Genomic DNA, 24408 nt, shown 5'->3' with positions numbered 1-24408 from the left:
GCGTGTTTAAAAAAAAATAATTTAAATTACGCAGCACAGTGAATGTGTGGTAATTGATTAGTGTTTGCTAGCAATTGTCAGTTGAACAGTCCAATTAGACACAAATATGTTAACTAGCCAGATCTATGATCTGTTCACAGGTGGGAGACTGAACCTTAAAATCCTATATAATATAAGATAAAATAAAAACAACAAATGCTGGAACCACTCAGCAGGTCTGGCAGCATCTGTGGAAAGAGAAGCAGAGTTAACATTTCAGGTCAGTGACCCTTCGGAACCCTTAAAATCCGATGGTTTGAGTTGTTGGCATAGGTTCTGCTGGTAGCAATATTAACCAAGGAGAGGACAAATAAGTTTCCAAGTATAGTTTATTCATGTTTACATTAATACCCTGTTATTCCTGTCTTATTACCATCACACCCAGGAAACCAAGTTGTGTATATGAAATTCTCCAGAGTTGCTTAGTTTTACCTTTAATCAGAATATTTTGTTTATGCTTCTGGCATCTGAATGCTTGTGGATATGTACATTAGAATATTTAATGGGATTATCTTATTCAGTATCAAACATCTCATAATATTGCCTTGTTCATGCAAATTTAAACCGTAATGGTTTTATTTGCATGCATTTCCAGAGACTCGCCTAATAATTACATTAGGTTTTCATATGACTTGTTTTGGATTATGTTAAATTTGAGTGATTTTTAAAATTGGTTCCTTCCTCACTGCCCTCCAACACTTGCCCAAGAGGGAAATGACTTCATAATCTCCACAATGCTAAGCATCATAATCCTAAATATAGAAAGAGGTAAGTAAAATCCAGATGCTTCCCCACAAGAAAGAAGTGAAAAATCGGTTGACCTGGTTTTGGCCCAGCACCCCCTGCAGATTGGTTACAGAATGATATTGGCTGAGGCCTGGAAACCAGTTATCTTGAGCACCATGGTATGTGGAGTGTGACAGAGTATCTGACTTTCATACTTGATCAATGAGGGTTTGCACCAGAGATGTTGGCTCTTGTAGTATAACCCTATTTTTTTTGAGAGTAGCATTTATTTTTCCTGTTCATTCCCTGCCCCCTCTTATTTTTTCTTAATTTTCCCCAAACAGAATTTTATTTTCCTGCGAAACTTATTCCAGATAAAATGTCCAATCCACTTGTCTGTGCTGCGATGAGTGTGCCACCTGACAGTGTCAATCTGACAGTGACTCAACATTGTATTTGACACTCCTATCCTACAGGGCCATATTTCTTGGCTCAGGAAGCTACTTGGATCAGCTGTATAATCATAGCTGTGAAACACTCGTTGAGATCAGATATTGCAGCAAATTTTAAGGACGGAGTAGTTTTCTCAGTTTGCATTGTGTTGTGATTTTCTGTTCACAACTAATGTATTATGCTACTATAGTAATAACTCTCTATTAGACTTTGTGTGGAGGTTTTTGTTACTTGCAGACAAAGTTACAAAAATGTGGCTACACATTGAAGAAAAAATTGCCATCAAACACTACCATCATTCAAATACTGTGGAAGAGATGGTCTGTGGATTATACTCGAGTGTTATAGTGGATACCCACAGGAAGCATGGAAAGTTCAAATGTTTTTTGCAGAGGAGGCAGCAGGAGCACACGTGTGTGTGTGTGTGTGTCATCTTTGATCTCTCTAAGTTAAGATTAGACAGTGGTCGGCTCTCAAGGGTGGAGTGCATTGCCATCAATATTAGAGCAGAGATTTGGTTTTAATGACCGGTCCCTTGAATAATGTTTCTACCTCCTTTTTTAAAAAAAAAACAAATACCTATTCAGTAAAATTCCTGGGTTAGGGGGCGATTACTACAATAGGTTTATGTAGAATGTTGTCCTTCCATCTGTAGGTTCAACTCCAGCCCAGACTGCTGGCTGAAAATTTGTTCACTTTGCAGGAAGTATGTTTGGGCTGATTCAGCCCAGATCCAAATGGGATCGAGTTCACAACACAAAACTGCACCAATCCAGCTCTAATTAATTTGGACATTTTCCTTTGGATACTTAAAGGGCAGCTGCTGTGAGAAATGGAAAAATTCACATTGGTCAAGCAATTAGAAAAGTACGTTGGGGCAGAAGCAAAGAAGCATTTCACTTGGTCTATACAATACCAGACTTGGGAGTGGTTAGTGTTGGCCAACAATGACTGAAGTGGGGACAAAATGTTACACACCTAGAACGGAGATCAGTTACTTTGAGCATACCATCAATCTCAAAATCTTGTGCATATGTCACTTGAAATTTTCATGTACAAAATGTATCCAATCGAGTCTCATGCTTAACTGTTCATTTATGATTTGCTTTAAGAAACCTACAAATAGGCACATAGCAAGCAGAAGGGAAACTAATGAAATCACTCTTTTGGGCAGCAGTTTTATTTTCCAGTAATTTATGGATAAAAATACTTTTCTGGTCCGCCAGATGTCTGCCATGCGTTGGAACTCATCATGTTCGAGTCTTAAAACCATACTGTGATATCCACACGAGTATAGTTTCTCTTTACCCAATATGACTGAATTTTTTTCTCTTTTCTCCTCCTCCCCCACTTTTTTACCTAATAATATATCCCATTTCCAAAATAGAGAGAGCTTAGATGCAGATTTTCAAGAGCCAAAAGCTTAGTCGTCACTTGTGCACAGATATTCTGCTTGAGTTTAACACTAGTAAACTTCTCATTGTATGCCAGTAAACTTGATGTCATCCAAAACTCTGCTGCCTGTGTCCTAAATCATACCAAGTCTTGTTCACCCATCACCCCAGTGCTCACTTACTTTGGCTGTTGATGAGGCAATGCCTCAACTTTTAAAATTCTTATCCTTGTTTTCAAATCCTTTCATTGTCTTCTTTCCCCCCCACCCCCAGTGTCTGTAGTCTCCTGCAGCCCCACAACCGTCAAAGATATCCCCAATTTCAAATGCTCCACCATTGGTGGCACTGCCTTCTGTCTGGGGTCCACAGCTGTGGAATTCCATTCCTAAACTCGCTACCCCTCTCTCAAGATGTTCCTTGAAACCTACCTCTTTGCCCAAGCTATTGGTCATCTGCCTTGATATCTCGTTATGTAGTTTGGTGTCATTTTATTTTGTAATGCTCCTGTGAAGTGCCTTGGGACATTTTATGACGTTACCTTGTATTTTATATAGCATCTTTATTCCCATACCGGTCAGGGCAGTGGCTTGTAAGCTTTTATGGAGCTGAATAGGAACATTCCCACTCCCAGTTATGGTTTTACTTGAGTTTCAGTAATGAGCAAACTGGGCTCCTCAATCAATGTTGTCCTGAGGTCTTTATATTGGATTATTTAGTCTGCTATAGAGAATTGACCTGGCTCTGAATTTCAACATTAAACATTTAATCTTGATCCCTCCTAGCCCTTAAAGTAATTTTCCTCCTATCTTGATTTAATATCTCGCATATATATACCTTTGAGAACTCAAAAGTCCCCAGGACTGCATAGCGGTCTAGATTATGTGCTCAAGTCCATCGTGGGCCTGAACCTATAATCTGACTCAACTGAGCAAAGCTGACTATTAGACACTAATTGGTCATTAGACAACTAGCCACTGCAGGTTTACATGCTATATTTATCAGAGGTTCCAATGTTGGAGATGCAGCATTTCACCAGCAACTTGAATCTTTTCAACCCAATTGGAAATACTGATCCTGTCATCCCGAGTCTATTTCCCAATCAGCTACACAATGAATACCTGCTTATAGCCTTTAGCAGGAAGCTTATGTTTCCAACATTGCAACAGTGACTACCCTTCAAAAAGTACTTCATTGTATGTAAAGCACTGAGAGATCCAGTGGTTGTGAAGAGCACTGTATAAAATTCAAATCTTTTTCTTCATGCTAGAGATCCATTTCCAAATCTGCATACCAGGCTTTTTGCCATTTCTAAATGTAGATTCTCATCAGGGTCTATGCCAAAATAATATACCTTCCATCTGGCTGATTGCTCCTTCCAGCGTACCAAACTACTGGTTGGTTTAGACTAATTTTCCTACCCTGCATCAATTCCATTTTTTTGCTACAATTCTCTTTTGAGCTTTGACTTGCATCTTGCAGGTAGGCTGAAGGAAATCCTTCATTTGCATGCCTACATGTCCTGAAGCATGATGGAGAGTGGGTGGATTGTTTGCCATCCATTTAATCTGCATTAGGATTCTGCTATTAGCACAAAAATAAATCTGCCTGCCCTTGTGCCACAGCATGCTCCTGTGGACAATGTCCAAGCTAAAGTTACATTGTACCGGGATGCTTAGTTATTGATGAGTTTCAACATTTGCCCAACCAGTCTGTTGTCATTTACCCTCCTTGAGAAAATAGTCATTTACCTGCTTTTGTTCACATCCCTTCATCTTTTCTTTCTTCCACTTATCTAATGTTAATCTTGAATGTTGGTGTGATTTCTATCTTGCCCATTAATCCTGGAAGTGAATTCCACAACTTCACAACTTTCTGTGATCATGTTTCTCTTGCTCTCTATTCTAAATCTCTTAGAAATCTTGATACACTTTGTCTCTCTGCTTCGTCATTGTGGACCCTCCAACCACTGGAAACAATCTACTTCTATCCATCTTCTCATAAATTTAAGCACTTTATATCACCTTGCTCCTAATCTAGATCAATCCATAATGGTCGTTGGCAGCAGCATATCACAATGATAGGAAATGCTGGAGGTGCTCAGCGGGTCAAGCAAGATCCTATGCAAAAACAAGAATCAGTTGATGTTTCTGGTATAAACCCTTACCCTATTCTAAAAAAGGGGTTATACTTCAACAGCAGCTGATTTGTGTTTTTTAGATGAATGCTGTCAGATCTGCTCAGTGTGTTTACTATTTTCAGTTTCTTGTATCAGATTACCAGCATCTTGCACTATAGTGACTATTATTATCATATATCCTGACCATGTTCACACGTACTACATTTGTAAGTAAATTTTTTCCACAATTCATTAATATTTATAGTTTTAGAGCATTTTTATTACTAAAGGCAGGCCTGTTTGTCATTTATGCCACAATCAAGATTCAACTATGTCATAAGATGGACAGTGTCAAATATTGGGTGGTGAAAAATCAAAGATTGCTGGAATTATGTAACAGGTATTTAGAAGGCTATGACCTCTATCTATGCATTTCTAGGTGCTGATAGGAATGTGGGTGTAGGTTACTCAGCCCCTCAGGTTTGTGGTCCTATATAATTCGATTACCCGCTTGACAACATTACCTACCAAAAGTAGTATTCTCAGTTTTGTACTAGTTGTACTTTAAGACGCACAGCTGGGGAGGCGTGGCCTCGCTGTAAGAAACACAGCTGTGCTTCTTAGTTGCCTCGCTATAAGAAGCACAGCTGGTGCGGCCGGAAAGGTGAGGCCTCACTTTAAGACGCTCAGCCGGGGCTGCACGGCCGGAGAGCAGTGCCTCGCTTTAAGACGCACGGCCGGAGAGCAGTTGCCTCGCTTTAAGATGCACAGCCGGGGAGGCGTGGCCTCGCTTTAAGGGACAGGTGGGGATGTGGTAGAAATATGGAATTAGTGTAGGATTAGTATAAATGGGTGGTTGATGGTCGGCACAGACTCGGTGGGCCGAAGGGCTTGTTTCAGTGCTGTATCTCTAAAACTAAAAAACAAACGGCTGGAGAGCAGTTGCCTCGCTTTAAGACGCACGGCCGGGGAGGTGCGGCCTCGCTTTAAGACGCACGGCCGGAGAGGTGAGGTCTCGCTTTAAGACGCACGGCCGGAGAGGCGCAGCCTCGCTTTAAGACGCACAGCCGGGGAGGCGCGGCCTTGAATTAAGACGCGCAGTGTTGCTGGAGCTTGTGGCGGGACTGGGTTTGGGTTTGGGTGAGTTGTCAATTGTGTTGGCTCGGTTCAGTTCAGTGTCTGAGGTTGGACAGGTACCGGGGAAGAGGCCGAGCGTGTTGGAGCGGTGGAGACGCAGGCCTGGGGCCAGCGGGCGATGGGATTCGGCCGTTTGCCTGTTCTTTGCTCAGGCCATGACTGGCACTCGGGGCCCGAGGCCTGGTCTGTGAGGGAGGGTTTGCCGGCTTTTGATTAGTTGTTAGGCTTGGGTGTGTGTTCAGGGTGGGGGTAGAGGATCCCTGAGCCCGGCTGTGGGTGGGGCGGCGTTGATACTCCTGAGCCCGGCTTAAGTGAGAGAAGAGTGGGTCCAAGACTAGTATTTTAAACTTCAATAAGAGCAATTATGAAGGGCATGAAAGTAGAACTAGCTAAAGTGAACTGGCAAATCAGGTTAAGGGGTAGGTCAATAGAGATGCAGTGGCAGACATTTAAGGGGATATTTCAGAATACACGGAATAGGTACATTTCAACGAGAAAAAAAAATTCCAAGGGTGGGACCCACCATCTGTGGTTAACTAAAACAGTTAAAGATAGTGTTAAACTTAAAGAAAAAGCATATAATTGCACAAAGATGGGAGGCAGGTCAGAAGATTGGACAGAATATAAAAACAGCAAAGAATGACTAAAAGATTGATAAGGAAGGTAAAATTATAGTACGATAGAAAGTTAGCTAATTATAAAGACAGTAAGAGTTTCTATAGGTATTTTAAAAAGAGTTAAAGTGAGCATTAGTCCTATAAAAAGTGAGTCTGGGGAATTAATAATGAACAATAAGGATATTTTGCATCGGTCTTCACTGTTGATACAAGTAGCATCCCAGTATTAGCTATAAGTCAGGAAATGGAAGGGAGGGAGGAACTCAAGAAAATTACAATCAGCAGGGATGTGGTACTGAACAAATTGTTGGAGCTGGGGCTGACAAGTCCCCGGGTCCTGATGGACTTCATCCCAGGGTCTGAAAAGAAGTGGCTAGTGGGGTAGTTGATGCGTTAGTTTTAATTTTCCAAAATTCCCTAGATTCGGGGGAAGGTTCCATTAGATTGGAAAATAGCGAACGTAACTCCTTTTATTCAGAAAGGGAGGGAGACAGAAAGCAGAAAACTACAGGCCAGTTACATAACATAAATAAGAACAGGGGTAGGCCATTTAGCCCCTCAAGCCTGCCCCACCATTCAATAAGATCATGGCTGATATGCGGCAAACCTCAACTCCTCTTTCGTGCCAGCTCCTCATAGCCCTCAACTCCCCGATATTTCAAAAATCTACCTCCTCTTTAAATACTTTCAATGATCTAGCCTCCACAACTCTCTGGGGTAGAGAATTCCAGACATTCACTAACCTCTGGAGAAGAAATCCCTTCGCGTCTCAGTTTTAAATGAGTGTCCCCTTATTCTGTACTATGTCCCCTAGTTTGAGATTCCCCCTAGTGGAAACATCTTCTCAACGTCTTCTCAACATCTACCTGTCAAGCCGCCTCAGAATCCTGTATGTTTCAATGAGATTACCCCTCATTCTTCTAAACTATAATGAATAAAGGCCTCACCTGATCAGCCGTTCTTGATAAGTCAACCCCTTCATCCCAGGAATGAGCCTGGTCAATTGCTTTTGAACTGCCTCGAATGCCAGTAAATCCTTTCTTAAATTCAGGGACCAAAACTGTACACAGCACTCCAGGTCTGGTCTTTCCAACACCCTGTACAGTTGTAACAAGACTACCCTAGTTTTAAACTCCAATGCCCTAGCAATAAAGGCCAAAATTCCATTTGCCTTCTTAATTACTTGCTGCACCTGCATGCTAACTTTTTGTGTTTCATGCACAAGAACACTCAGATCCCTCTGTGCTGCACTTTTTTTGGAGTGTCTCCATTTAAATAATAGTCTGCCATTTGATTCTTCCTACCAAAGTGCATGACCTCTCACTTTCCTACATTAAACTCCATCGGCCATGTTTTTGCCCACTCACTCAACCTACCTATATCCTCTTGCGGATTCCTTATATCCTCATCACAACGTGCCCTCCCACCTATTTTTGTATTGTCAGCAAATTTGGATATATTACACTCTGCTCCTCCTCCAAGTCATTAATATAGATAGTAAGTAATTGAGGGCCTAGGACTGATCCTTGTGGCACTGCACTAGTTATGTCTTTCCAACCTGAAAAAGACCCATTAATCTCTGTCTTCTGTGAGTTAACCAATCCTCATTCCATGCTAATACATTACCCCCAATACCAGGAGCTCATATCTTGTGCAATAATCTTTTATGTGGCACCTTATCGAATACCTACTGGAAATTCAAATACACTACATCTACCGGTTCCCCTTTATCAACTCTGCTTGTTATCCTCAAAAAACTCTAGCAAATTTGTCAAACACGATTTCCCTTTCACAAAACCATGTTGACTCTGTTTGATAGCAGGACATTTGGAAAAGCTTAATGCAATTTCTTCCTTAATAATGGACTCTAGCATTTTCCCTATGACCAATGTTAGGCTGACTGGCCTATAGTTCCCTGCTTTTTATCTCGCTCCCTTCTTGAACAGGAGCGTCACGATCTGCTGGGACCCTCCCGGAATCCAGTGAGTTCTGCAATATTTTGCAGAATATCCAATGCCTCCACTATCTCTGCAGCCATGTCCTTTAAAATCCTTGGATGCAGGCCATCAGGTCCTGGTGACTTGTCTGCCTTTAGTCCCAATAGTTTGTCAAATACTTTGTCCCTCGTGATAGAGACTGTTACAAGATCTTTCCTCCCATTAGCTCCTTCCTTATCTGATATCTCTGGGATGTTTATAGTGTCCTCCACCGTGAAGACCGATGCAAAATATTGGTTTAAATCATCTACCATTTCCCTGTTCCCCATTATCAATTCTCCAGTCTCATCCTCCAAGGGTCCCACGCTCACTTTAGCTACTCTCCTTTTTATATACTAGTAGAAGCTCTTGCTGTTTGTTTTTATATTTCTTGCCAATTTACTTTCATAATCAATTTTCTCCCTCTATTAGCTTTTTAGTCATCTGCTGCTGGTTCCTAAAAAAACAAAATTCCCAATCCTCTGCCCTACCACTAGTTTTCGCAGCTTTGTATGCCTTAGTTTTTGATTGGATAGTTTCCTTGACCGCCTTTGTTAACCACGGATGGTTCATCCTTCTCTTCGAGTCCATTTTGACCAGGATAAATTTTTGCTGAGCTTTAGGAAATATCTGCTTAAATGTCTGCCACTGGTCATCCACTGACCTTCCCTTTAGTCTATTTTCCCAGCCCGCTTTAGACAACTCTTTTTTCATACCTCCGTAATTGCCCTTGTTTAAGTTGAAGCATTGGTTTGAGACCCGAGTTGCTCACCCTCAAACTGAATTTGAAATTCTACCATGTTGTAATCGCCACCCCCCTGAAGGATCCTTAACTGTGATATCACTTATTAATCCTACCTCATTACATGTTACTAGATCTAAAATAACCTGTTCCCGGGTAGGTTCTGCAACGTATTGCTCTAAGTAACAATCCCTGATGCACCCTACAAATTTGTCTTCCATGTTACCTCTGCTAATCTGAGTTGTCCAGTCAATATGCAGGTTAAAATCACCCATGACAATTGTAGCATCTTTCTTACATGCCTCCATTATTTCCCGATTTATACTTTGTCCTACAGTGAGGCAACTCTTCTGGGGCCTATAGACTACTCCGACCCGTGACTCCTTCCCCTTGCTATTCCTTATTTCCACCCAAACTGATTCCACATCACGATCTGTTGCACCTATATCACTACTCACCACTGTGCTGATACCTTCCTTTATTAACAAAGCTACCCCACCTCTTCCTTTTTTGCCCATTTTTTCAGAATGACAAATATCCTTGAATATTGAATTCCCAGTCTTGGTCACCCTGCAACCACGACTCTGTAATAGCTATCAAGTCATATTCATTTATTTCTATTTGTCCCCTCAATTCATCTATCTTATTACAAATGCTGCGTGCATTCAGATAAAGCTTAACATCTGTCTTTGGGAAAATGATAGAAACTATTATTAAAGACGTTATAGCAGGGCATTTAGCAAAATTCAAGGTAATCGGGCAAAGCCAACATGGTTTTGTGAAAGGGAAATGATGTTTAACCAATTTATTGGAGTTCTTTGAGGGTGTTACATGTGCTGTGGATAAAGGGGTGGATGTACTGTACTTAGATTTCCAGAAGGCATTTGATAAAGGCATCAAAGGTTATTGCAGAAAATAAAAGCTCATGGTATAGAGGTAACATATTGGCATGGATAGAAATTGGTTAGCTAACAGGAAACAGAGAGTAGGCAAAATGGGCTATTTTCTGGTTGGCAAGATGTAACGAGTGGTGTGCCACAGGGATCTGTGCTGGGGCCTCAACTATTTCCAATTTATATAAATGGCTTAGATGAAGGGACCGAAGGTATGGTTGCTAAATTTGCTGATGACACAAAAATAGGTAGGAAAGTAACTTGTGAAAAGGACGCTACGAAGGGATTTAGATAGGTTAAGTGAGTGGGCAAAGATCTGGCAAATGGAGTATAATGTGAGAAAGTGTGCAATTGTCCACTTTGGCAGGAAGAATAAAAAAGAAGCATATTATCTAAATGGTGAGAGATTGCAGAGCTCTGCAATGCAGAGGGATCTGGGTGTCCTCGTGCTTGAATTGCGAAAGGTTAGTTTGCAGGTACAGCACGTAATTAGGAAAGCTAATAGAATGTTATCGTTTATCATGAGGGAAATTGAATACAAACGTTATGCTTCAACTATACCGGGCATTGGTGAGACCACATCTGGAGTACTGTGTACAGTACTGGTCTCCTTATTTAAGGAAGGATGTAAATGCGTTGGAGGCAGTACAGAGAAGGTTTACCAGACTAATACCTGGAATGGGCAGGCTGTCTTATGAGGAAAGATTGGACAGGCTAGCGTTGTATCTGCTGGAATTTAGAAAAGTAAGAGGCAACTTGATTGAAACGTATAAGATCCTGAGGGGCTTTGACAGGGTGGATGTGGAAAGGAAGTTTCCCCTTGTGGGAGAATGTCGAACTAGGGGTCACTGTTTAAAAATAAGGGGTCACCTATTTAAGACAAATGAGGAGAAATTTTTTCTGAGGGTCATGTGTCTTTGGAATTCTCTTCCTCAAAATGCAGTGGAAGCAGTTTCTTTGAATATTTTTAAGGCAGAGGTAGATGGATTCTTGATAAGCAAGGGGTTGGAAGGTTATCGGGGTAGGTGGAAAAGTGGAGTAATCAGTTCAGCCATGAACATATTGAATGTCAGAGTAGGCTCGAAGGGCCGAGTGGTCTACTCCTGCTCGTAACTCATATGTTCATATGTTCTCTTCCCCTTCCCCGAGCAGGAAAAAACCCCATTTGTCCCATGGCATACAAAATCACTTGGGTTTGGCTTCCTCCTGCCTTCTCTATTTTACAGTTAACCAAAAGTAGCGCAGAATCTGTGTGAGATTCTGTTCTACAGTTCAAAACTGATCGTGGATCTTGGGTCATGGAAGTTTATGTTTAAATGATGAAGTTTAGTCCCCTTTTCCATTGTAATCTGCAGGCTTGATGAATCTGCAATTGACCAGAAAATTGTTTTGCTGAACATAAACATCAATCTCCAGCACCATGAGGGTAAGTATGAGTATTGCAATATTTGTTTCATTGATTCCATAACATTTGTGAATGCTGACTCTTGCTGGAGTTGAACAGGAAGGCTTTTTTTCTCTCAAAATTGGGTTATTTACACTGTTATCTTGAATTAGTTTATACTTATGCCTAGCTCTTCATTTTCAGAGTATGCTTTACAAAATGCAGGATTGGAGTGAGTAAATCTTCACCTCCTTGAATATGATGGAGTTGATTATTTAGCCCAATTCCCCTTTAATTATGCTGTTTTAATAGCTCGAAAAATTGAGGCTGGTAGTAATTTTGGGGGTGCGGGGACAGTTTTATCCTAACTCGCTGGGTGAGAGACCCATGGGATCAGGTGGAACACTGATTGTTATACCTCACCCAATGTTACTTGTTGACTTCAATGGCGAGTTAAATTGGGTGGTGTGTAAAACCAACATTGCAACCAATTCTGTCAGTTTCCTGACTGGACTAAGTTAAAAATTGTCCTCAATGGGCAGGGCATAAAATCAGCATTGCACCTGCCCCATTGGTTTCCCACCAGGCAAGTTAGGTTACAGTTACCCCCTGAGGTGACAGCTGCAATTTGTGGCCCTTCAAATTCAATCTTCTGTTGTAATTGTAAAGCAAGAAGTTAGTGCTGTAATGATTTAAATATTAGATCCTCAGGGATCCCTACATGTATATTGCAATTGATAGTAGATAGTAATTTTAAGGCTCTGTTTCTGGTTGAAGGCAGGGTGCGTGCATACTTTTTTCTGTCCAGGGTTTTTAAATGTTGCTAGTGTGAAAGTATAATACCAAGTATTGAACTCTGCTCTTTCCAAATCAGAACATTTCAGAGTCTGATTAAGTCCAGATTTGAAATTTGGAGTAAGACACTTAACAATTGGGGAGAAAAACAGAAACAGAGGTAGAAGAGCACAATCAAAGAAACGTGCCTGCCTTTTAGTTTTCCCTTCAAGGAATTGCTACTGGTCTGCATTTGTTGCCTGTAATTTGCAAGCAAAACTGAAATTCTTTTTTCTGAATTTTCACTCTGTGCATTCTGGATAAATATTTCCAAAATTCATCAAACAAACTTGCATGCATGAAGCACCTTATTACTTTTGCAGGAAGACCCAATTGCTTTACAAACAGTGGGTTATGTTTTGAAGTATAGTCACTAAATGTTTTGTGCCTTTTTGGTGGTCTGTACCACTTGTTACTGATCCTGGTATTAGGCTGCTGTTTTGTCCACCTAAGTCCCTGCTCTTCAAAAGTAATATGTGAAAAATACTTTTGTGTTGTTTTGACAAAGGGTTAAGTAAATACAAGAATTGTGCTGTAAGGTTGCTTTTGTTTGTAAGTCGCAAGCATGTAGTTTCTCTAATTTTTAATGCACAGGTAGGTACATTGGTGTCTGGCTACAATGCGTGGAAGCTATTCAGAGCATCAGCATCATGATCAGTAACTTGTGGAACCTTCCTTTGTGTTGCCTCCCTGTAGTCACAGCAGCTTTTACTAATTTTATGTGTGCTTTGATTTCAGATGGATATGGACGAGGGAAAGGGAGGGACAGGCCTCCGCCAGTATTATTTATCAAAAATTGAAGAACTACAGGTGATATACCATAGCAGAACAGTTTTATGGGAGAAGTAACTCCCCTAAACATAGAAACATAAATGTAAAACATAGAAACAAAGAAAATAGCTAATCTGGATATGTAGCAACTAACCTTTTTGAAATAAATAAGGTGCAAAATGTTAATTTTCCAACACATGACAATAACTTCTGCTCCTTGGTGATGACCTTTGCAATTTGTAAGAGGGATGTTCCTAACTCTAGGCAAAGCGGGGAATGGGGTGCGGTGTGAGACTAATGAAAAATAACCTGCATCAGTTAGTAAAATAAATATATAATTGCTCGTCAAATCATGCAATTTGCATCATGAAGTCCAGTATCAGTTGCCAGACAAATTTATGAAATTGTTTCTAAAACTTACCAGCGAAGTTAGTATAGTTTATGCCGTCACCTACTGTTCTATTTGTGTTGAAAATTGATGAAATCTTTTCTTGGTTAAAAAAAGGCAGAGTGCCTTAGGAATCATTTCTCCAATAATGAAAAATATCTGTGGGTTCAGCGATGTTCTTTTAGTAGCAGCATAGTTGAACTCAAATTTCCTGACGACCAGGTAGTCCCCCGGTGTTCTCATCTGAATTTGTTTATTAGCATCTAGTCTTTGTGAATTGATATTATTCCAAATGAAATAACACTGTGCTTGAATGTCGTCAGTTCTAATATCTTTCCACCTCTCCTCTCTCTCTCTTTCTCAAAGCTTATTGTTAATGATAAGAGTCAGAATCTCCGGCGTCTACAGGCTCAAAGAAATGAACTCAATGCCAAAGGTAATTTAAAAATGCTACGGGACAGTATTCTGTTTGGTGTTGCTATATATCTCATTTGTCTTTGGATTGTGCTCCATCGCTTATCAGTGATGTGTAAATTAATGGTTATTTGGTTGTCAGTGCTGCAAAGGAGTTGAAAATGAATTTCCAGCAGATGGTAAAATTCTGTTCATTATTTACCATTAATAGTGGTTCTTGTAGCCATTGCAACAGAGTATAAATTACGCTAGGGACACCTAGTGTTAGTGAAAGATAAATGCAGATGAGGTCCACATGGCGTAACTCATCCGCTGACCTGTCCAATGAATTTTGATGCCCAGCCCTGTCCACCTACCAGTTCCTTTCTTCAGTGTAGTCCTGTTGCACCAAAGGAATGCAGGCAGGGCTAGGGGTTTTGATACAGCTGGTTAATTTTAGTACAAAAACAAGAAATGCTGGAATCACTCAGCAGGTCTGGCAGCATCTTTGCAAAGAGAAGCAGAGTTAACGTTTCGGGTCAGTGACCCTTCTTCGGGTCACTGACCCGAAACGTTAACTCTGCTTCTCTTTCCACAGATGCTGCCAGACCTGCTGAGTGATTCCAGCATTTCTTGTTTTTGTTTCAGATTTCCAGCATCCGCAGTATTTTGCTTTTATTTTGGTTAATTTTAGTATTTGTCTTAGATTTAGTTTCAGTTCAGTAATTTCTATTTTAGCTGGAATGCACTAATTCTATAGTGGAGTTGCCAGTGATCGCCAGAGCTGGTGGGCAGCCATAAAGGCGGGGCTAAAGTGTGGTGAGTTGAAGAGACTTAGCAGTTGGCAGGAAAAAAGGCAGAAAAAGATCCTGAAAATTATTTTCTCAGGCTCAGGTGATGAGAAATTGAGAGTTAACTGTGACCTGTTGTATTACTTGAATCTGTGATGAGATTTATTTCATCTGTTTTTATTCTGTGGAAAGTATTTTTGATGGATCTATGAGATGGTATCAGTCTAAAACTTAACCTTATATAATTACTGAAAACTAAACTTGAAACTATGTAATTGTAAATGTTTCTTACAGTGCGCATGCTGCGGGAAGAACTACAGCTATTACAGGAGCAGGGGTCTTATGTAGGAGAGGTGGTGAGAGCTATGGACAAGAAGAAGGTGCTCGTCAAGGTAATTTTGCAGTATCTTATGCAAGTGATGGATACCTACCTGTGGTGTACTGGGTACAGAATTTATATTGAGCTGGAAAGATCTGAACTTGAATGCAGCAAAGGCTTTTTTCACTAGTGGAATAAATCCTTCTGGTGAATATTCTATTTCAGAAACTGGTATCTGTAATATATTAAATTCGATACGGCGGCTTGTGACTTATTTTAATAACTTCTAATACCTGTTCGGACTTAAGGCCTCAGCCTTTCATAAAGGTATGGACTTGGACTTAATATGTTTGTCCTGAGCTGTGACAATGAATTTAATTTAGATTGTGCAATTTGAACTTGTGCAGCGTACCTTGGAAACAGTACTGTTCAGTCAGTTCCTCTGAGGGGATTTTTTTTCTTTAGCTCCTATCACTTTCTACTTGCTAGTTTGGATAAAGCAAAAGGGACACATTTCAAAGCTTTACTTGGATAAAATTTTATATACTTTTTGAAAATAACCGGCTGTGTTTGTGTGAGAGTGAAATAGCAGCCTTTCGTTAGAACTGGCAAAGGTTAGAAATGTAATAGGTTGTAGCTTTTGTTAGTTGAATACATTTTTGCAGTTTAACAGAGGGGAGAAAGTCTTGAGAAAGTGGGTCCTTATTTAATCAATTTTCCACTAAAAAGGCAGCAATTGAATTTTGAAATGTCTTTTGTTGACAGCAAAGATCACAGCTAATTGCATTTACCTGCGAGAGAGAAATTCTAATTTCTAAAACCAGTATGTAAAACATGTATCGAAAATAAAAGTAAAATACTGCGGATGCTGGAAATCTGAAATAAAAACAAAATGCTGGAGATACTCAGGTCCGGCAGCATCTGTGAAGAGAGAAGCAAGAGTTGTTATTTCAGGTCTGACCTTTCATCAGAACTGGCAAAGGTTAGAAATGTAATAGTTTTAAGCAAGTGAAGGGGGTGGGGAAGAGAACAAAAGGACAGGAGAGATTAAATGGAAACGATGTCATGGGACATAGGCAAAGGGAGTGCTAATGGTGTGGTAAAAGACAACGCACTAGTCCAGAGAGAATAATAGACAGCTCTGTCCAAAAGCACAAATCTGAAAAACCAAGTTTAAGGCAGGCAAATGGGTAAAAAATAAAATAAATTAAAAATCCAGTCATGCTCTGAAATTATTGAATTCAGTGTTGAGTCCAGAAGGCTGTAGAGTGCCTAATCGGAAAATGAGGGGCAGTTCTTCGAGCTTGTGTTGATGTTCATTGGAACATTTCTCTCCTTGGTCTGCTGCAGTGTAGGTGTGAGAGCAGGGTGCTGAATTGAAATAGCAAGTAACCGGAAGCTCTGGGTCATGCTTGCGGACTGAGCAGAGGTGTTCCGCAAAATGGTCACCCAATCTGAGCTTGGTCTCCCCAATGTAGAGGAGACCACATTGTGAGCTGGAGGTGTAATACCTGCCCTTTTACCTCCCCTCTCCTCACCATCCAAGGCCCCAAACACTCCTTCCAGGTGAAGCAGCGATTTACTTGTACTACTTTCAATTTAGTGCACTGTATTTGCTGCTCACAATGCAGTCTGCTCTACACTGGGGAGACCAAATGCAGATTGGGTGACCGCTTTGCGGAGCGCTTCTCCTCAGTCTGCAAGCATGACCCCGTGCTTCCGGTTGCTTGCCACTTCAGTTCAGCACCCTGCTCTCTCACCCACATTTCTGTCCTTGGTCTGCTGCCATGTTCCAGTGAACATCAACACAAGCTCGAGGAGCAGCACCTCATTTTCCGATTATGCACTCTGCAGCCTTCCGGACTAAACATTAAGCTTAATAATTTCAGAGCATGACTGGCCTTTTTAATTTATTTTAATTTTTAACTGTGTGCCTGCCTTAAACTTGGTTTTACATGTTTGTGCTTTTGGACAGAGCTGTCTATTAGTCTGTTATTAACACTCTTTCTGGACTAATGCTTTGTCTTTCACCACGCCATTAGCACTCCCTTTGCCTTTGTCCCGAAACGTCTTTGGCATTTAATCTCTCCCTCTGCCCCATCACGCATTTATCCCTTTTGTTCTCTTTCCTCCTCTGTCCCCCCCCCCCCACCCCCACACCCCTGCTTCACTTGCTTAAAACCTATTACATTTCTAACCTTTGCCAGTTCTGATGAAAGGTCAGAGGCCTGAAATGTTAACTCTACTTCTCTCTCCACAGATGCTGCCAGAGCTGCTGAGTATTTCCAGCATTTTCTGTTTTTATTTGTGAACATGCATCTGTTTTATGGATTTTTTTCTGTATTTTAATACCTAACCCTGACTTTGTGTAATTTCGCTCTGAATCTGTACAGATTAACTCGGGTAGTAATTTCCTATTCAGTGTCGCTTGCCCTTTGACCCCAGAATTGAAACCTCTATAATTCTAGGAACATCTGGCATGGAATCTGTATGGTGCAATGGTGGCCAGTGTGATGACGGCTCAAGATTACGTTTAGTTTCTACAACAAAGACTTTGAACTAGATGAAAGGCTTTTGATGTAGAACAGCTTTTCTATCAAAATTGCATTATGCTCATGACCATTTACCCATTGTGGTAGATTTACATCTGTGCCCTATCCTTGCTGACCACACTGACTGCTTTTTCTGACCACTGTTACGAAAGCAATGTCTGATGCAGTGGTTGACACATGACCGTTCATACAAATCAGCTTCCTGTACTCTGTATTTTCTTTTTCAGCACTCATTGTGGTGAGGCATGAGTGTGCTGGGGAGTGGAACATAATGTCCTTGGCACTGATGCAGAAGATGAGATTCCTCACTTAATCCTAACTGCTTGAAGGATCGGTTATTGTAGTGGATTATAAGGCTGGTTGTTTAATCAAATAGTTAAGCTTCCAAATAACTGGACAAGGGTAGGAATTCATCGTGGGAATTTTTTTCTGTGCTCACCCTACCTCTCATAGTTCATCATGTACGATCTTTCAGTTCCTCTTTGCTTATGTTTTTTTAGTTGCTTACAGTATGTAGGGCATGTAATTGAGAGGGAATTATTAAAGATTGATCATTTCCATATTAATAATTGATGTGTGTTTTAAATGGTATGCCAGCTCTAAGCAGCACAGCTTTTTGGGGCTATAATGTGCTGCGTCATGGAATGTAAAGATACTGGTTTTCATGAGGTGTTTCCCCCACATAGTCACTTATTGACCTCCATTTCAAGGCGCTATGACCACTAAGAGTGAGTTAAAATTGGAGTCTCATTTACCCCATCCCATTGTCCAGTAACAGCTTGCATTTCTATAATATTTTTAACATAAATGTGCCCAGAAGCACATCGCAGTGGTGAAATAGGAGGGGTAGTGACCCAAATCATGAATAAAGAGGTACCTTTTCTGGAGGCTTTTGAAGTGACAGCCAAGCAGAGTGGTGTAAGAAGCATGTTCCAGAATGGAGGTAAATGAGACCAATGTGACTGAAAACAAAATGGAGGGGAGATTTGCAAAGGCTCGTGGAAGGTATATACTGGTATAAAGGGCTGGAAGAGGTCATACAAGTTGGAGGGGCAAGAGTATGGAAGGAATTGTAGACCAGTTTATTGAATTTGCTATGTTGGGGAATGGAGAGCATGTAGAGGTTGACCAGGATGAGGATAAAAGGAAACTGGACTCAATAAGGTGTAGGTGATACAGTTTTGGACATATATTTTACTTGAGGTGGAATTTAGGAGACTGCTGAGCAGAACACTGGAGAATTTGAGCCTGGAGGTGGTAATGATGTGGATGGGGATTTCAGCAGAATTGGAATGAGCTGAGGGAGAAGATGCACTGTTTTGGAGATGAAAAGAAGCCGTCTTGGTGGTGGCTCGGATGTAGGGATTTAAACTCGGCTCAGGGCACTGAAATTGAAAACAACTGGGTTCACAGTGAATGAGAGGATAGAATCTGGGCAGGGGTGGGCAGGCAACCCATTTGGTAGAAACTGAACAAATTGGCTTTCATCCTGCAGAGGTTACATTGAAGAAAGCTTTTTGTTTGTCCTCAACTTGAGGTCTGTACCTCCCAGCAACTAGTTACAGGGCCACATCAGTGGAGACTTTGGGAGTGGGGGCTCTGCATTTTGGGGTCTGTAAATTGGGGTGTGCAAAGAAACCAATTAACACAAAATTGGTCAAATGAGAGGAAAGCCAGTTTTACTTAGTATGCTGTACAAATGAATAAGCATTGATAGGGATACCAGTGATGAGGCACAGTGCAGTGCCATGATGTGAATGGTCTTTCCCTCCTGCTGCCTACCGAGTTTCTGAATTTTAGCTCAGCCACTATATGGAGGTAGAAGCTTCTCTATAGGGTGAGGGAGAGTTGTCTCTCGACCACTGTGCCTTGAGGTGGTTCATAGCAGGATTGATAAATTCTTGAGAGCTTAGAGAAGCTCATGAGAAAATTCAGAAGTTGTTTTTAATGTATTATATATTTAATCTTTTCACATATTATTTGCATTAAAAGGAAAGGCTTGTTAACTTTTTTCTTAAATAAAAATATAATGACAGTAATCTTGTATGGTTCTCTTTGTAGGTGCATCCAGAGGGAAAATTTGTTGTGGATGTTGACAAGAACATTGACATTAATGATGTAAGTGTAGTATTGCAGCTGTTGATTTTGAGTGTGATTCTTATTCTTCCGTACTCACCAATTAAGTGTCAAATTGAAAGTGTTTGAATGTGATTATTACTGATTTAAAATATTCATTCTGTATTGACAATGGAGGGAATCAAGTACCAGAAGGTGCCTTGAGATGCATGTGCTATGTGTTAAAAATGGGTTATTTTCAAAGGAACTCAAAGGAAGTCCTATTTAGAATTTTTTTAAGCACTGTGCCTTCAAAAGGAGATTGGTAGGGGGTTCAAAGACTGGAGGCTGTAGGTTATGAAGACTTTGAAAACTTGTTTTCATTGGAGAACAGAATGAGGGTCACAATTCAGGTTTTAAGTAATGCTGAAAGGAATTAATAATGTTGGTGAAAACAGATTTAAGTTAATGTTAGTTGGAGACGGAGTTTTAAATTAGCATGCTTCATATGAAACTAACACTACCAGAGTAGAATCCCAACAAAAATGGTTAATATGTCGTTCGACTAGATAAATACCTGTTCTAAGAACTGGATTGAAGATGAGTTTGCAATACTGCTGTACCACTGTTATATTCTGCAAATTCCATATATTGAAATATGCAAAAATACCAACATGTAAACCAATGAGAATTTTTGAGATTTTTTTTTTTAAAGAGAATAAACAAATTTCCAAGCTCCTGCATTGGGCTCAGTGGTTGCGATGTGGATGGGTTTTCCATTAAATGCAGTTGTTAGTGTTGAATCCTGTTGAGTTTTGCTCGATTACTCTCAGGAGTTGCTTTTATAGAGTATTATTGTTTTGTGTTTAATTGTGATTGGCAACTGAATGTTTTTGGAGTAAAGTGACATCCAAGATGAGGGAGAATACCGATGATCTGTGGAAAGAGTGCACATTGGGCTGTTTTTATTAAGTTCTTAGTTTTACGTCAAGTTCTGAGGTATCTTGATGATGTGTGCATTGCTCTGTAAAAAGGAACTGTCCCGGATGTAAATCTGTTTTGAAAGTCTGACCTTCATTGTGAGATAGGAACTCAATTTATTTGCCTAAACTTGGCTTGCTGCTAAAATCATACTGTTTTATACTATTGTATAGCTTTATTGAAAATTTATCTTTGACATCAAAACGTTTCTGGGCATCAAAGTGAAGGTTATCCATTCTGGGGTATAACCCAATCTCTATGCAGCTCAACCTGAATGAACCCCAACTGCATCACAGTTTTCAATTTCCACTCGACGGCACCTTCCAGACGCGTGATCTCTACCACCTAGACAGGCAAGGGCAACTGACTCATGGGAACATCATCACCTGCAAGTTCTCCAAATCACATACCATCCTGACTTGGAACTATATCGCTGTTACTTCACTATTGCTGGGTCAAAATCCTGGAACTCCCTCCCTAACAGCACTATGAGCGTACCTACACATGAACTACAATGGTCAGGATGGTGGCTCACCACCATCTTCTCGAGAGCAATTAGGGATTTGCAATAAATGCTGGCCTTTCCAGTGACGGCCATGTCCCATGAACAAATAATAAAACGCTCTCGCCCATTCTTGTGCAATGGCTGAGTTATTTATCTTCAGTAATTGAATATGCATGAGGGAGATTCAAGTTTGAGGCCAGCTGTCTATAATTTTTCTGTAACCATTTAATGGAAGCAGATTGATTACTAACTTGTATTTCCCCTTAGATTTTCATCTCTTGATTTTGGAAACTTGATGGTTTCTTATACTGCTCTCGTCTAGGGATCGGCTGTGTTTTGCTTTCGCTATTGGCTATAACTCAAGTATTTTGTTTGTTTAAAGGTGACTCCTAACTGCCGTGTAGCTTTGAGAAATGATAGCTACACTCTACACAAAATCCTGCCCAACAAAGTGGACCCTCTGGTGTCTCTAATGATGGTCGAGAAGGTTCCAGATTCTACCTATGAAATGATTGGTGGCTTGGACAAACAGATCAAAGAGATCAAGGAGGTTATTGAGCTGCCAGTGAAGCATCCTGAACTGTTTGAAGCTCTCGGCATTGCGCAACCTAAGGCAAGTGCATCTTTCTCTTTGTGCCTGCACCTCTTTGCTTCCTATTCCCAAATAAAATTAACCCTCAATCTGCTGATCATTCTTTAATGTGCATTGAAGATTTAAGGGTCCAGGGAATACAGAACTCTTGCTTAAAAAGGAAGAAAGTGCTTATATTTCTTGTCTGTGTGTATTTGTGGTAGAGAAATCTTAAACATACTAGGTCAAAATTATTTTTTTTAAACATGCTATGTGTCAATGAGCCTCTTCATTTTAGTTTCCAAGTGGCGAATAACCTGCAATCAACAACATAAACCGACCCAGAGCAATTTATTCTTATAGGTACTGCTTTGGACCTATAATTGTGTCCTAATTTCCAAAAGTGCAAACTTATTTGATTTACTGTTTGCTTAAGTTGAACCAATTGTAGAGTTGCTTTCTTTCTCAGGCACTTGATTTGGTTTAAAACGTCATAGGATTTGAGAAAGAAGATGGGTAAATGGGTCTTATAGTGTACAGAATAATCAATGGCATTGTTAGAGCAAGCCCAGACTAAAACTTCAAATTAAGACAGGAAAGTAGGGCCAAAGGACTTAGTGAGCAATAGTTTTACAATTAATTTTAAGAGCTATCACTCTACTCAGAATGGTAAATGTTTAAAACATTCTGCTAAGTTGGATAGTAGAGGCAAAAGTTTTGAGGGCGGCGCAGTGGCTAGCACTGCAGCCTCACAGCTCCAGCAACTTGGGTTAGGTTCTGGGTACCGCCTGTGCGGAGCTTGCAAGTTCTCCCTATGTCTGCGTGGGTTCCCTCCGGGTGCTCCGGTTTCCTCCCACATGCCAAAGACTTGCGGGTTGATAGGTAAATTGGCCATTGTAAAAATTGCCCCTAGTGTAGGTAGATGGTAGGAGAATTGAGGGAAGGTGGGGATGTGAGAGGGAAAATGGGATTCATGTAGGATTAGTATGAATGGGTGGTTGATGGTCAGCATGGACTCGTTGGGCCGAAGGGCCTGTTTCGGTGCTCTGTGACTCTAATATGAAACTAGATGTTTCAATGTGAGTTAAGATAGAAGGGTGAGCCTCACTGGACTGAGGCCTTTTCTCACCCTTGACTTTTTTAGCATTTCTTATTTTTTGCTCTCTTGTTAACATACTTGTCCACCCCCTTCCAAAAAAACCAAACTGGTTTCTGGCAAGTTTAATGAACACATGTAATGCTTTTGAATAACCTGTTTGTTCAAATCTATTCCTCTTAAACATTAAAATAAAAGCAAAATACTGCAGATGCTGGAAATCTAAAACAAAAACAAAGTGCTGGAAATACTTAGGTCAGGCAGCACCTGTGGAGAGAGAAGCAAAGTTAACATTTTAGGTCTGTGATCTTTCATCAGAACTAGCAAAGGTTAGAAAAGAATTTGGTTCAAAGCAAGTGAACGAGACACATATATGGTTGCGTTAAAATGGGACCGTTTTTAACTTTTAATTTTAATTGAGTGTAACACATCTTAAATATTTGGTACCATGTTATAGTGAACCTTTATGTTCCATGTTGCTGTTCCAAAGTCTTCCAGTTACATTAATTTAATAGATTTACAATTGATGGACTAGCGGTTAAATGTTTTCTCATTTATTTTCCTTTCTCTCTTGCCAACATTGCTGTACTGATGTTCTGATTTGCTTCTGGTGAAAGTTGAGGCCTGGTGCAGATGGGGTTTGTTCGTGGATTTTGCTTTTGTAGTTGGGCAGTGTGCAATGCCAGTGGCTGCCAGCTATAACCTTTGTTCATTTGTATCATACTCCTGAAGAATGTAGTGAAGAAAAATTTGCGTTTGAACTAGGCAGCAGGGAATTTAAATGCTGCGTCATGAAGTCTCACTCCCATGAGCAATTGCAAAAACATTGCCAAAAATTGTTAAAAGTTGTAAATAATTTGGAGGATACCTCCAGCTGTCGACGCTGGATGTCTACCTATAAGGGAGCTTGGTTTAGGTAGCACCATTTTATTTTTTAGTACCATTCTTGTTTTAATAGATTATTTGAAAGCATTTTTTAAATGTCTAACAAACTACACTGCTCTAGTACTGTGCAAGCCAGGCTGGTTTGAACTCAATTGGAAATGTAATATGCTATCCATACCTCAGTGTGAATCGAGGGAAATTGCATGATTTAATTTGTGGTGTTTTTCAAATTTGGCATTCAATTGAATTTAAAAACTCTTGTGTTGTGACTTGTAGTTCTGGATTTCTAGCACTGTGCATCAATATGTTTATGTTCACTGCCTTTGAGTGAAATGTCTTATTATCTGGCCTATTTTAAATCAGCAGTAATCCTTTTCAGAAGAGGAAAATGTGATACATTCATGTACTGTGATTTTGCTATCAAAATTAATATCTTCCTCATTTCATACTTGAAATCTTTCAGAAGTGCAAGTAGGCACTGAGCTATTTTTCTTATTTTGAACAGAGGTTTTAGTGCCTTGGAACAGTATTTAGAAAACTTTCACTCAAAATGCTCAGTCCTAAAATGCTCAGCGATTTACAATCTATATTAATGACTTAGATGAAGAGACAGAGAGTAATGTATCTAAGTTTTCTGATGATACAAAGGTAGGTGGAAAGGTAAGCTGTGGCGAGGACACAGGCTGCAAAGAGATATAGACAGGTTAAGTGAGTGGGCAACAAGCTGGCAGATGAAGTATAATATAGGGTAGTATGAAGTTCTGCACTATGGTTGTAAGAATAGAAAAGC

The 24408-nt window shown here is 40.3% G+C and overlaps 1 protein-coding gene across 5 annotated transcripts in view; it reads left to right on the top strand.

Annotated features, from left to right (window-relative positions):
* The first annotated feature begins 5413 nt into the window (after nt 1-5413).
* The window catches only part of psmc5 (proteasome 26S subunit, ATPase 5), a 31292-nt gene continuing 12297 nt past the window's right edge, over nt 5414-24408 (top strand). Inside the window, exons 1-7 of one of the 5 annotated variants that reach the window (XM_068013295.1) lie at nt 5414-5531; nt 11449-11519; nt 13050-13121; nt 13837-13906; nt 14949-15046; nt 19587-19643; nt 21449-21679. In XM_068013295.1, the coding sequence (XP_067869396.1) occupies nt 11514-11519; nt 13050-13121; nt 13837-13906; nt 14949-15046; nt 19587-19643; nt 21449-21679 (534 nt within the window). In that variant the 5' untranslated portion in view covers nt 5414-5531; nt 11449-11513. The other 4 variants (XM_068013296.1, XM_068013297.1, XM_068013293.1 and 1 more) reach the window with 4 other exon arrangements.

Source organism: Heterodontus francisci, chromosome 33 (assembly GCF_036365525.1).
Source record: "Heterodontus francisci isolate sHetFra1 chromosome 33, sHetFra1.hap1, whole genome shotgun sequence".
NCBI lineage: Eukaryota > Metazoa > Chordata > Chondrichthyes > Heterodontiformes > Heterodontidae > Heterodontus > Heterodontus francisci.
Note: the sequence above shows the minus strand (reverse complement) of the source record. Positions and strands in the feature narration are given on the sequence as shown.